The sequence below is a fragment of the Mobula birostris genome, chromosome 25 (assembly GCF_030028105.1).
Source record: "Mobula birostris isolate sMobBir1 chromosome 25, sMobBir1.hap1, whole genome shotgun sequence".
Classification (NCBI taxonomy): Eukaryota; Metazoa; Chordata; class Chondrichthyes; order Myliobatiformes; family Myliobatidae; genus Mobula; species Mobula birostris.
Genome location: NC_092394.1, coordinates 37993077 through 38007435, shown reverse-complemented (window position 1 = coordinate 38007435; position 14359 = coordinate 37993077). Strand labels below are relative to the sequence as shown.

The window sequence follows — 14359 nt, the reverse complement described above, 5'->3', positions numbered from 1 at the left end:
TTATTTACTTGCAGGATATAAGACAAACAAACAGAACTAGATACTCTTATCACTCCCCAAGGGGCCGCTGCGTCCATGTGCGCCGCCATTTTATATATTAAGTGAAAATCAAAAAGCTGCAGATGGTGAAAATTTGAAATAAAACCAAGAAGTGCTGGTGACACATAACAGGTCAGGCAGAACTGTCAGAGGAGATATAGAGTCACCAGAGCTTTCATGAAGAGAAATGGTGTTACCATTTCAGGGAAAGAGCAAAACAAGTGGCAGAGGGTTTGGGAGAGGAGTAGATAATTTCTGATTGGGTGACAACAGGATCTCCTGGGGATGATTTGTTGAGATTAAACAGATGATGAGTGAATGGAGGCAGATAGTGAAAATAAATAAAAGTTCTGAAAAGCACAAAAGGCCTTGTTGAGACATGAAGGGAAACTGAAACCCGGGAACAAAGCAAAGGCTGGAAATCTCAGAGCAGAGAGGATGAGTACCTTGTAAAGCCAGCATTCTTCAAAGGAAGTAGCAGTGAATTCAACAGTAACTTAAATTCAAATTGTTGCAGATGTTCAAAGTTCAAAGTAAATTTATTGACAAAGTACATACATCATCTGTCACCAAAATCAACCTGAGGTTAATTTTCTTGCGGGCATCCACCATAGATACAAAGAGTCGATGAAAAACTACGCAAAAACAAAGACAGTGAAACAACCAATGTGCAAAAGATGACAAATTGTGCAAATCCAAAAGGAAAAACAAAATAATAAGTACAAATAAATAAGTAAGAAATAATATTGAGAGCATGAGTTGTAGAGTCCTTGAAAGTGAGTCCATAGGTGTGGAATCAGTTCAGTGTTGGGGTGAGTGAAGTTATCCACTTTGGTCGAGGAGCTTGATGGTTGAGGGGTAATAAATGTTCCTGAACTTGGTGGTAAGGGAACTAAGGCTTCTGTACCTCCTTCCTGATGGCAACAGTGAGAAAACAGTAGGGCCTAGATGGCGAAGGTCCTAATGATGGATGCTACCTTCCTGTTTCAGCGCTCTTTGTAGATGTGCTCAGTGGTGGGGAGGCTTTTCCCTGTCATGAACAGAGCCATACCCAGTGCCTTTTGTATGCTTTTCTGTGCAAAGGAATTGGTATTTCCATATTAGGCCATGAGGCAACCAGTCAAGATACTCTCCACTGTTCATCTATGATTATGAAGACACGCAGTCCTCTTTTATTGTCATTTAGTAATGCATGCATTAAGAAATGATACATTATTTCCTCAAACCAACACACATAAAAGTTGCTGGTGAATGCAGCAGGCCAGGCAGCATCTCTAGGAAGAGGTACGGTGGACGTTTCAGGCTGAGACCCTTCATCAGGACTAACTGAAGGAAGAGCTAGTAAGAGATTTGAGAGGGGGAGGGGGAGATCCGAAATGATAGGAGAAGACAGGAGGGGGAGGGATGGAGCCAAGAGCTGGACAGGTGATTGGCAAAAGGGATATGAGAGGATCACGGGACAGGAGGCCCAGGGAGAAGGAAAAGGAGAAGAGGTGGGGAAAAACCCAGAGGATGGGCAAGGGGTATAGTCAGAGGGACAGAGGGAGAAAAAGGAGAGAGAGAGAAAGAATGTGTGTATATAGATAATGGATAGGATACGAGGGGGAGGTGGGGCATTAGCGGAAGTTAGAGAAGTCAATGTTTGTGCCATCAGGTTGGAGGCTACCCAGACAGAATATAAGGTGTTGTTCCTCCAACCTGAGTGTGGCTTCATCTTTACAGTAGAGGAGGCCGTGGATAGACATGTCAGAATGGGAATGGAATGTGGAATTAAAATGTTCACCAGCAACTTTATGTGTGTTGCTTGAATTTCCAGCATCTGCAGATTTTCTCATGTTTACATTATTTCCTCCGGTGTGATATCACAAAACACAGGACAAACCAAGACTGAAAAAACTGACAAAACCACGTAATTATAACATATAGTTACAAACAGTGTAACAATACCATAACTTGATGAAGAAGTCCGTGAGCACAGTAAAGTTCAAAGTTTCTCAAATGTCCCACATCTCACGCAGACGAGAGAAGGAAGAAAAACTCTCCCTGCCACGCCGACCACAATCAGACTCTGAGTCATCTGAAAACTTTGAGCTCTGATCAGCTCTCCGACACTGAGTACTGAGCGCCATCTCTGTTCGAACAATTCGACCTCCTTCTCAGTCGCCAAAAGCAGGCAAGGCCGGGGACTTTCAGGCCTACCCTCCGAAAGATTCATGACCACACAGTAACGACAGCAGTGAACGGGTGTTTCAGAAATTTCTCCAGATGTTCCTCTGTGTTTTCATGTCCATTCTCTATCAAATCAGAATTGTCCACGGCCCCTATTTAACAGATACGATATAATTTTCACCGGAGAGCTGTGCACGCGTGGCACGCCGCCATCTTCTGCTCCCGCCATCTGTAGAAGTTTGTTGAAGTTTTAGATGACATGCTGAATCTTCACAAACTTCTAAGAATGTAAAGGTGCTCCTGTGCCTTCTTTCTAATGGCACTTACATGCTGACGTCAGGACAGATCCTCTGAAATGATGCTTTTAAGCAATTTAAGGTTACTGGTCCTCTCCACCTCCAATTGCCTGAGGAGGACTAGTTTACGGACTTCCAATTTCCTCCTCCTGTAGTCAATAATCAGCTCTTTGATTTTGCTGTGGTTGAGTGAGAGGTCATTGTGGTATCATTCAGCCAGATTTTCAATCTACCTCCGATATGCTGATTTCGTCACCACCTGACACGGTGTCATCAGCAAATTTAATATAGCATTGGAACTGTACATTCACAGTCATAAATATAAAGTGAGTAGAACAGGGGGAATAAACACTCAGTCTTGTGGGGCTCCTATGTTGATGGTGACTGTGGAGGAGATGTTGCAAATCCGAAATGACTGGGGTCTGCAAGTGAGCAAGTTGAGGACCCCAGTTGCAGAAAAAGGTATTGAGGCCTAAATCTTGGAGATGGAAATCAAAAATAAAACAGAAAATGCTGGAAACACTCAGCAGATCAGTTGGCATCTCCGGAAGGAGAAACCGTTAGCATTTCACATCAAAGATCCTTCATTAAAACTGGGAAAGAGAAGAACAAATTAATTTAAGTTGTTAAGGGATGAATACAACAAAGGGAATATTATTGATAATTAAATGCTTCCACATAAAACAGTATTGTTATTTGTTCAGAAAAAGTTTGAAGCACCATCTACAAATATCAAAAAGAGTTATCTGAATTCAGTTTAATATCATAATAAGGAACTGGATAATAACGAGTTGTATTTCAGCCAATGTAGATAAAGAAAAAATCTGGTTTTACCAATTGATATTTCACTAGATGTTACTATGCAAATACTATACTCTTCTAGAGATTCAGAGGGATAGACCACGAATACCTAGATATGTTTGAGAATTACTGGAAGTCAAAAGAAATCTATTTAATTGCTTGTTTAGTATTTCCTACATGTGAGTACAATTTTCTTCTGGAGTGCACTAAGGCAGGAATGACAAGGATGGTTCCTTAATTTAGGGTTTAGACAAAAGTTGACTTAGCTTACCAAATTTATTAAAAGATTCAGTTATGTAAACGCTGAGAGGCTGACACATTAGGTTTTACACATCATGTGCCTGCTAAAAATGTGAGAACATAGTTAAGAATATCCCAATAAACATGAGTGTAGAAGAAATATGAGGCACAATTATCTGTCCGCTCATAGTCAGTATTACAGGCACTGTCATGCAGAGTCTGTTGAGGAACCTTCCTGGTGATGATTGAATAGCCAATTGTTGAGTGGTGTGGTCAAGGGGAACATGAAAGGTCAACAGGATATGTCTGCAAACTTATAAATGACGGTCAAGTGGATGGAGTAGGAGAAAAATGAAACAGAAGGAGGTCATAATAGGGAGTTGCCTTCAGAATGAAAAGTAAGTGCTTATATGCTTAACATATCAGAAAGTTATACTTTTATTAGATGTACTCTGACCGCCAAAGATATTCTGTTAAGTGACAGCAATATTATGAAAAACTATTAACTGAAGAATAGTGCACTCTTTCATGGTTGTGCCACACTAAACCAATATTTTTCCATTTGTTTCAGTCTTTCCACACTGACAAAGGGCAGAAGGTAAAGGACATTTGTTGTTTAAATTTTTAAACAAAATTACCGATGCTTCGTTTTGTTGAACCTATCTACACTAAGAGGAATAACTTGCAATTCTTCTGTTGCAGCTGGAGAAGGGTCAATATGTCAGATTTCATCATATCACTTTCTGGGTGGGAAATGCCAAACAGGTGAGCTGAACTTCCAGAAACATCTATGGGCCTATCCAGGTCTGCACTTAACCCCATCCTGATACAAATAAATCTGTACACAAATATTTCCAAATCCAAATTCATCTGGACACAGACCTATCTACAGACAGCCTGATCAATACACAACCACTTCCATAGACCTATATACATCAGATGGTGTGCGCTGTTTGATGTGATTAAGTTCCATTGCTCAATCAGAAACTGAAAATCATGAACCATCTTGTGTCAAAAACGCTCTTGATGTTTACAGAAACAAGCAAGAGTTCAAGAACATCTATATATTAGCAATAATAAAATTGATAAAGATAAAATGGGAAATATGAAAAGGGTTTGAGAAGGAATACAGCAAGATCAGAAAGAGAAGATGAGCACAAAAAAAACATAAAATGAGCAAATAGAGCCATAAGAGAATGTCCTTAAAAATAAGGAGGGACCTCTGAGGGGACAGGATGATGAGTTAGCCAAGAAGGAGAACTGACAAGGATATTCAGCAAATAATTAGTTTCATTTGCAAAAGGCATCATGTGCCTGTTAAAAATTTGAGAACACAATTAAAACTATCCTAATAAGTATGTGTGTAGAAGAAATATCAATCACAATTTCCTGTCCATTTGTAGTCAACGTTGCAGGTACTCTCATAGAGAGCCTGTTGATGGACCTTCCTGGTGCCAATTGTGTGGAGCAGTCAAGGTGAACCTGAAAGGGGTACAGGATGTGTCTGCAAACCTATAGATTGGTGGTAAAGTGGATGGGGTAACAGAGAAATGAAATTGGATAAGCTTGTATAGGGAGTAGCCATCAGAATGAAAAAGGGCGGCATGGTAGTGTAGTGGTTAGCACAACACTTTACAGTACGGGTGACGTAAGGTTCAGTTCCAGCCACTGCCTATATGGAGTTTGCACACTCTCCCTGTGACTGCTCGGTTAGACGTACCAGTTAGTAGGATAATTGGTCATTGTAAATTGTCCTGTGATTAGCCTGGGATTAAAATCAGGGGAATGCTGAGTGACATGACTTGAAGTACTGGAAGGAGCTATTCTGTGCTGTATCTCAATAAATAAAATGGAGGATGAAATTCTGATTGGAGAATGAAATTACATTCGGGAGAAAGGAAATTTTTGATATGGTTAAAAATTAAAATATTAGAGTCAATTGAAGTGTTAGATCATAAAACTGCAGGTCTTGGAAATTACTCTGCGAACCAAAAAGAGCTGCAAATAAATTCTAATAAGGTGGGAAAACAATGGCAGATGTGTTTCAATGGCAGCAAATATGGGATAGTATATTTTTGGTTAATAAATGTCAATAATTATAATTCGAAGGAAAATGGATGGAACAACTATCTGTATTCACAAGATGTTTATACTAGATACCTAAGGCATAAAACACCACGGAGTCATTTAAAAACTTTAAAAAGGAAAAGTATTTTTAAGGCAATAGGCAACGTGAGCCAAAGTTCACTCAAATGCTGGAAAGGAGAGTGAAGAGATATTAAAGCCAGTTTGATCAGGATCACTGTTTATAAACAACACAAATTGGTTGGGCTGAATGGCTTATTTATTTATTGATGAAATGGTTGATTGATTGAGATACAGAATGGAATAGGCCCTTCTGGCCTTTTGGGCCGTGCCGCCCAGCAACCCCCAACTTAACGCTAGCCTAATCATGGGACAATTTACAACAACGAATTAACCTTTCAACTGGGTATATCTTTGGACTGTGGGTGGAAACTGGAGCAACTGCAGGAATCCCATGTGGTCACAGGGATAATGTACAAATCCCCTTACAGACTGCGGTGGAAATTGAACCTGGTTTGCTGGTACTGTAAAGTGCTGTGCTAACCACTATGCTACCATGCCACCCAGCACGGTATGAGTAGTAACTTATTTTTAATAGAAATAGGCCATTCACCTCGAATGTAAGTATGTACTGGTATTCTCCTTCTAATCTGACCATCTAAACCAGCCTTTCTCAACCCTTTCCTGGAGGAACCCTTGCGATAATTTTCAGGTCTCAGGGAACCCCTGCATAAAAATATTATATCTACAGCTCATGGTACATTAGTGTAATCAGTAAGTTGTAGATATAATAATCCAAAAATAATTATCAATGCTCTTTTGAGTAGAGAATGAATTTTTAGCCAAAAGAACGGGTAGTGAACCTTAGCTTACCTTTCTTGAAATTAATCTCTTTCTTTCCCTTTCATAAGTTTTAAAAACCGATGAGGCAAACATAATACATTTCTATTTTCAATTAGACTCAAATCTTTTTGATATCCTTTCTCACTCTCAAGCCCAAGCAGCAGTGTCAAGAGTTCCTTTTGCAACATGATTTTTCCAAAGATTCAGTTTCCTTTTAAATCCAAGAATCTTGTCGCTTGTAGTCAAAACATTTTCTCCAGGGCTTTGCAGAAACATGTTCAACTGGTTCATATGATGAAAAGTGTCTGCTGGGAAGGCTAGTTTCTGCAGTCATTCTTCATCTTCAAAGCGCTCAGCAAAATCTGGCCGACTATTTAATTGAAAGTACCCCTGCACTTCACCTCTCAGCTCAAGCACCCCATTGAGAACTCTTCAATGCTAAGCCACCGGATTTCTGTATGTAGCAGGAGATTGGTAGGCTGCTAAGTGTTGATAACCTTTGTCCAGGTTTTCACACACTTTTTTTAAACATTCTTGAGTGAACTGGTCTTTGCTTAAGAAAGTTAAGCATTTTTGTAGTATCACCCAGAACTTTTTTCATTTCATCTCCAAGAGTTTTTGACATCAGCACCTCTCTGTGAAGAAAGCAGTATGCTGTGATGTCAGGTTTTTCCTTTTAAACAAGGAAAACAAAATCTCTCATGGAGCCAGCCATTGATGGGGCACCATCAATACCAATGCAAACACAGTTCCTCCAAGACTGACCTTTTTTTTCCAGTTATGAAGACAAAATATTAAATATGTCTTGGCTCTTGCTTGTTTTAGGCAGTTCTTTGCAACAGAAATTGTTTTCTTCAATTTCACCATCATTTACTAATCTTAAAACATGGCATTTGTTGGTGAAATTCGTTGACACATCAGCCTGGATGGAGAAGTTGTTGTTCTTTAGTTTATCACACAAAACTTCTTCAGCATCATGTGACATGTCATCAATACACTGACTTATTGTACTGATTGAGAGTGAAACCTTTTCAATTTCTTGTATCTTGTTCAAACACAGAGGTTAAAAAAATATGAAAAAGAATTGCATAATAAATAACTAAATGAGAAAACTGCAAAAAATATGAAAACTTCACAATACTATTTACTTCTAACCTACACAATTCACCTTTTACAACATCTACAACAACAGCAAAGCAGCAGGCCAGCAGCGGAGTCACAGAACATAAAAATTCCTTCTTTAGAATGAAAATTACCTTTCAATTTTCTATTACACTGGTAGAATTTGTTCGCTGCTCCCATAAGTCAATTGGCAGTGCTTAAGGGGGAGTTGGGGTAGGTAATTTGGGAGAAAGAGAGGCTGACATCACAGTCCAAGTTGGGCAAGTCCATTGAATGCTCAGAAAACGCACTTCATGCTCCTCATCAGTCTACCATCCTCCCATCTGTGCAATCCAGCACTCACCAATTACTAAAGGCCTCCCCACCTCGCATCAAAAACTGAGAATAAACGTGGCCCTAATGCATACTGCCATACCTGGCTGAGAGACCGCTAACAAGATTGTTAACAAGGCTGCTCGATCACTGCCCACCACTGTGAGTGCTAGCATCACGCGTTGTGCAAAGTTCAAAAAATGATTTTTTTTTTATCACGATCTCTCGCAGAACCCCAGGGTTCCACGGAACCCCGGTTAAGAAACCCCACTCTAAACTCTTCCTATGTTTGTTCAGCACCTGTTTTCAGTTTATAGGTGAGATATTGATAAAAACATCTTGCCATTATGTGCATAATGCCTTGATTAGAAATTAATTGTACAAAGTGCTTCGCACAAGAAAAAAAAGTGGCTGTAAAAGAGAAGTCGTCTTTTTCAGAAGGAAGTATATTTCCAATGAAACTGAACAAGGTGGGAAATAGACTGTTTTTGGATGGAAGGGGATAATTGTGATTAATGATACATAAAGACTTTGGTGTGCATGTTGAAAACAGAGCCAATGTTTCATCAAGTGAAAATAAATGATTTCACGTTTTAGGTACAGATCAATTATAGTAGGTGATTGGAGAAAATACTCGTAGCATTTCTTTGTCAGTTCTCTTGTGATTGCTGACACATCTAGTACTTTCTGTTGACTTTACTTTTACATATTTGTCTTTAAGTGATAGCCATTCTGAATGGTAATGACTCACAATGCATGGCAATGCCAAAATATCAAAGGAATGGAGAGAAAGTAACAAATCAGAAACTTTTAACTAAGTGAAGTAAGAGTGAATTGTGGATTACAATAGGGTAATGGACTCAGGAGCCATAAGCATCCTTAGTCCACTGGATATTAGCATTGCAAGCTGACCGTTCGACAGGTCTACTCCTGCCTTAGAAATCCTGCCTGATTTTCCTTCTCTAAAATGCACATTTCAATAGTGGCCTGAGTCAGGCTAATCAAATGATTTCCTCTGTATGAAGGTTTGTTGACACTCTGGCCAATGATACTATTCTTATCAAGAATAGCCTGTACAATACACAAAATGTCAGACTGACAGCATACAATATTAGCATTGCAACACTCAGTGTAAACCTGTTTTGATTTCACAAGTCTTCAGTATGTACACAGCTAGAACCATATCACTCTGTTACTCGCTGAAATTTAATTTTTAACAAAAATGATAGGACAGAATTTCTATCAGCAGTGAGATACATATGAAAGGTTGTCATCAAAAACACATTCAATAAAATGTGATCAGGTAAAATCTATATTTTAGTTCTGGATACGTAAAGTGCACTTCCAGAGCCAGCTAGGCACACGGTCGGACATCACATGGTCTATTATGCTTGTTTTGCTGTCATAAGCTGATCATTTTGTACTTGTGTCCTGCAGTTGATGTTACCTTGCACAATGTAGCAGTCCTTAACCAGAAGGTTGAGGCAGGGCCACTGCTGGGGATTCTTAGTTATCCATTTTTTTTCCCAGGAAAATTCCTTTGTACATTCTTTTCTCAGGGAATTTTCTACACTCTCCCACTCACTGCCAGTGATTTTTTGCACCACAACCCCGGTCATCTCTGCCAATGACCACATTTTGACTGACACTGCTTCCCTGACTTCCCTTCCTGTTATTGTATGTCTTCTTGAAATTCTGCCTTCCATCCCACCTCCACCCTTCCAAGGACTCACCTCTCCCAGGTTGATTATCTCTCCACCAGCAATCACCTACCCTACTCTGACTTTTCCCTACTTCTTTTTTTGCTCTAGTCAACCTTTGAATAAACAACCTTCATAAATGCCATTCTCCACAGAGAAAGGAGGTTCTTTGGCATGTGTGTCAGGTCTGCACTGCGTGTTCGACACCAAATGACGTCTCAAACCTTGTGTACACGTAGGGTTCTTGTAGTAAATTGGCATAGATGCTGAGATACATCCTAAGATGCTCTGGGACACATCATCAGTGATGCAACCTGGGGTCCTCGGGCGTTGCAGGTATTTCAACTTTAGATTCCCTCACTCAGGTGAGCCAGCTAAGGGTTGATCCCAGAAGCATTGTGTCCCAGATGCATTGGTTTATGGGTCATGCCTCTTAATCCATAGTCATCCAGAGGCTTGCTCAGCAGCCTCTGTGAAGAGCCTCTAGTGGCTCTTCTCTTTACAGACTCTTTAATACCAAGGAGAGAATAGGTTCTGCAGAACAAGCAGTCAGAAAAACCTCTGTAGGCTCAGAATGTGCCCTCCACCCCGTCTCTGGCATTGTTCTACATGCTCCTGGTATATGGCCTTCTTGAACTCAAACGCCCCCTCAATTTGGCCTTCCCAAGACAATTTGGCACTGTCAGTTATACCATGATCACTTGCTTCGAAGCTTCTGACAGAATAACCATGTCAGGCCTCAGTGATGATAACATGGTGAAGTTGGGGGACTTCAATGGCTTACCAAGATTGACTTTCAGTTGCCAGTCAGATTCTGTGGTGAGCAAGCCTGCCGGTGATCAGGGCTAAGGCTGTGGTTGGCCTTCAACTTTGACAAAGGTTATGGGTTTCCTGGGTTGGCAGAAGTGCTTACTGTTGTTAATAGCTGAGGAGATATTTTCTGTTGCTGCCTTCTGCAACTAGTCATGCTGCCAGCAGTAGCACCCTTCCCCCAGGGCTTTTGGGCAGCTGCTGAGAATGTGTTCCAGGTTCCCTGTGCCGGGGCAGAGAGAACATGATTGTGCCTCGCTTTTACCCCAAGCAAGAAGGTTCACTAGATGAGGCAGGACATTGTCCACAGCCTGGATCATGAATCTGATGAACTGCCAGATGTTGGACCAGGATATCTTTGGATTCAGCACACCCTATCACCTCATCCAAGCTCCCTGCTGCCCCATTGCTGACATCCTGGTGGTAACACACTTCCTTGACAGTTGCTCGCACCTCTTCCTTGCCCAGTTTGCGTCTGTCCCTGCCCTAGGTCCTGTCGAAGTGGGTTAAGGTGAAGCTGCCCAGCCCTGCCTGACCAGACCCCACTGTCCCTACTAGATCCCTGTGCTCCAGACATGATTCAGCCATCTCCACTGCATCCTTAGCCTGTCCAGACCTCAATGCCTACTGTCAAGACTTGGGGTCCCAGGAATCTCTGTACAATAGTAATTCTCTTGTACGGGAAGCCATAAATTCCTCATTCAGGTCACTGAAGGGAAGCTGCAGTTTGTTCCTTTTTCCATCCAGAGCAATGCTGCTCATGCTATGTGAGAGGCCCAGCCATCTTCGAAAGCAGCCCATTGATCTTTCTTTCATAATGACATGGGTACTCCATGTTCCAGCATTGGCCAGAGGATATAGTGGAGGATGTCATGCTGGTTAATCCAGGCCTTGAGGTTGCCAGGTAGGCCTGACTTATCCACACTGGTGAGCCGGACTTCTAACTCGTTGGCAGTCTTCTAGATGGCAGCCACATCTCTTAGAATCTCTTCAACTTTTCCCAGGCTTTTGACTGATTTCTCGGAGATGGATGGGAGAGCAATCCCATCTATGGAGAAACAAAACTTGTCTGTGAGTCTGCACAGAGACCCTGGATTTCTCTAGCTTAAAACTCATCCTTTCCCAACCAACTTAGACACCCCACTACCACCATCACCACTACTCCACCAACCCCAAACCAAATCCTTCTTTAATTCTTATGTCTCAGTGTGTGTGAAGTGCAAATGGAAGTGTGTTGAGTCCACTATCAGATTTCTGAACAGTCCTTGCAACACTACCTCATTATTCTTATTTTGGTGCTAATTATATTTGAAGTGTATAGTAATCTTATATCTTTGTACTGCGGGCACAAAACAACAAATTTCACATCATTTACCTCAGTGATAATAAATCTGATTCTGATTCCAAAAGCTAATTTACACACATTCTCACAATCAGCAGGGAGATAAGTTATCAGTTAATCACTTTTATCACAGTTGTTATAGAGGAATAAATGCTAGCAATATAACGGAATACTTTACCAGTAGGTAAGTCTACTTGCTCACTGCTCCCAGAGAGGAAGGTGGCTGTGTTTGACCAGTTTCTCTCTCTTCCTCTTGCTCAATGCCCTTGGAGGATGGTGCTGGAGTTTGGGTTCTGGGAAAGGTTTAGTTGACACAGTTTGTGGATTGAACTCTGTAGTTCATGTTATAATATATTTCTGGTTTCTGGTTACTCTTTTTTTTATTGCAGTTTTGTGGGATTTTGATCAGGGCACACTGGCTCTGCGGTTTGCAGTCAACAAGCGACACAGTGCTAAATTGAACTGAACCGAACATTCCTAGACTGTTTCAGTTCTGTGTTTTACACTCGTTTATTGCTGTTTCTGTGATTTGTTCTTTTATTTTGCACATTGGGTGTCTAATGTTTTCTTTGAGCGGGTTCCATGGTGTTTCTTTGTTTTGTGGCTGTCTGTGTGAAGGTGAATCTCAGAATTGTTTACAGCATACATGCTTTGATAATAAATGTAGTTCGAATCTTTAAAGCCATCTGTTCAACTGTACATCTGAATGAGGTCTCATCAGATAATTCAACACTCCACCTGTTGTGTAGTTTATGTGTTCAAGTCTCAGCTTGTTTCTCTCACTCTATTGATTTGACAGTATCAGGGTTATCAACTCTTTGTAAGCTAGTGAGTTAGCTTATTACATTAAGGAGTTTGTGACTTGCGAGATCAATACCAGAACCAATTTTACCTTCAGCTCCACATATGTTTATTGTCTTTATGAGGCCCTCCATTGGTCAACAATGCTGCATCCCAACTGCTGACACTGTACAGCTGCCTGGGCAGTACGATATGGAGAGTGTGCTGCTGACCATGCAGCAGGCTCCCCCTCTCCATGCAAGTGAACGGCAGAGACCAATACAGTTGGGCACCAATGATGTCACAGGAGTTGCCAGTCAGCATTTAACTTAATGTGGGACTGCCTTAGGGACTCCTGGTCTGGATTTTTACTCCCGAAGCCATCCCTGTGAGTGGGAAGAGCTGTAAGGCAGTGCAAGTTTGAGCTCAAAGTCTTCCTCTTCAACTTGAACTGCCAACCATTGCTAATGAGCCTTTCTGCCCAAAGCGGTTGGTTTTAAGGTGCCAGAAACCCGCATTTGCCTCTTCCCCACTGAGCCACACATGAATGCCAGGAGCTGAACTTGGCTGTCAGAGGCTATTTGAGACCCATGACATTGGGAGCATTTAATAGGTAGTGGGAGCTTATCCCCATTACCACCCCTGACTATAACAACCTTAAGGAACCATTGTCTTTATAGGTTCAACGTCATGTTAAATGCTCATGAATAAACCCCGTTTTCTGGATCAATCTAAAATCAACAGTGCTTTGAACTTTAATTTTATCTTCTCAATCAATGTTACCAACAGGAAGGAGGTACACACTCAAAAATTCAGGAACAGTTTCTTCCCTTGTTATTCGATTTGTGAATGGACATTGAACCTATGAACAATAGTAAAACTATTTTTTAAAATTTTATTTTTTTATTGTAGCACTACTTATTTAATGTAACTATGCTTCCTGTAATTCACATTGTTTTTCTATTTTTAAGTATTGCAGTCAACAGATTTCACAACACAAACACACACACACACACACACACACACACACACACACACACAGTTTCGTGAATAATTGAAACAATAATATTACAATCAAGGAATACCACCAAGGGGTAGCATATTACCTGGTCTGGAATGGTTTATATGGAAAAAATGGCAAAAATCAATGAATAGATAAGGTCAGGTTAGAACAATGGGTTTTAGATAAGATGATCAAGCAAACAGTTATTGTTCAATCCAGGCAACTCTTTTAAAGAATGAGATAATCATCAGTAATACAATTCGAGTTTCCTACCATGGGTAATGATGAAACTGCAGCCATTATAAGCAGAAAGTTATTCACCACATATTCTCATAAATAACGTCTACGTTACATTGCAACAAGGTTTCTGTGAAAAGCGATTGTCAATTGCTTGATTTCCCTTTATCTCTCTTTGCAGGCTGCATCATATTACTCCACAAAGCTTGGATTTGACGTGTTCGCATATAAAGGACTGGAGACAGGAAGTCGTGAGGTCGTGTCACATGCCATTAGGCAGGATAAAGTAAGGACCAGTCAGCTGGGAAAAAATAGATTGTACAGAAATTTAATACCATATTTTAAAAGTTGAACCTTAACATTTCATGCTGATGAAAGCGCCAATTATTTGCTTACTGATTCCATTGAAAAAAGTACTCTGGTTATGGACATATCTCTTCTTGGTTTGTAGCATCCTGAGGTCCTTGGGCAGCAGATGGGTAATTATGGAATTGTCTGTTTTGCAAGCAAGCAGAGGGTACCCAATAAAGTACTTCACACATAAGATGTCCAAACCTAGCAGTCCACTGGTGTCATGGAA

At 40.8% G+C, this 14359-nt stretch overlaps 1 protein-coding gene across 1 annotated transcript in view; it reads left to right on the top strand.

Annotated features, from left to right (window-relative positions):
- hpda (4-hydroxyphenylpyruvate dioxygenase a) overlaps window positions 1-14359 on the top strand; it is a 58563-nt gene that overhangs the window by 5171 nt on the left and 39033 nt on the right. The window contains exons 2-4 of the mRNA XM_072242778.1: window positions 4117-4143; window positions 4248-4310; window positions 13961-14065. Coding sequence (XP_072098879.1) covers window positions 4117-4143; window positions 4248-4310; window positions 13961-14065 — 195 coding nt within the window. The remainder of the gene's footprint in view (window positions 1-4116; window positions 4144-4247; window positions 4311-13960; window positions 14066-14359) is intronic.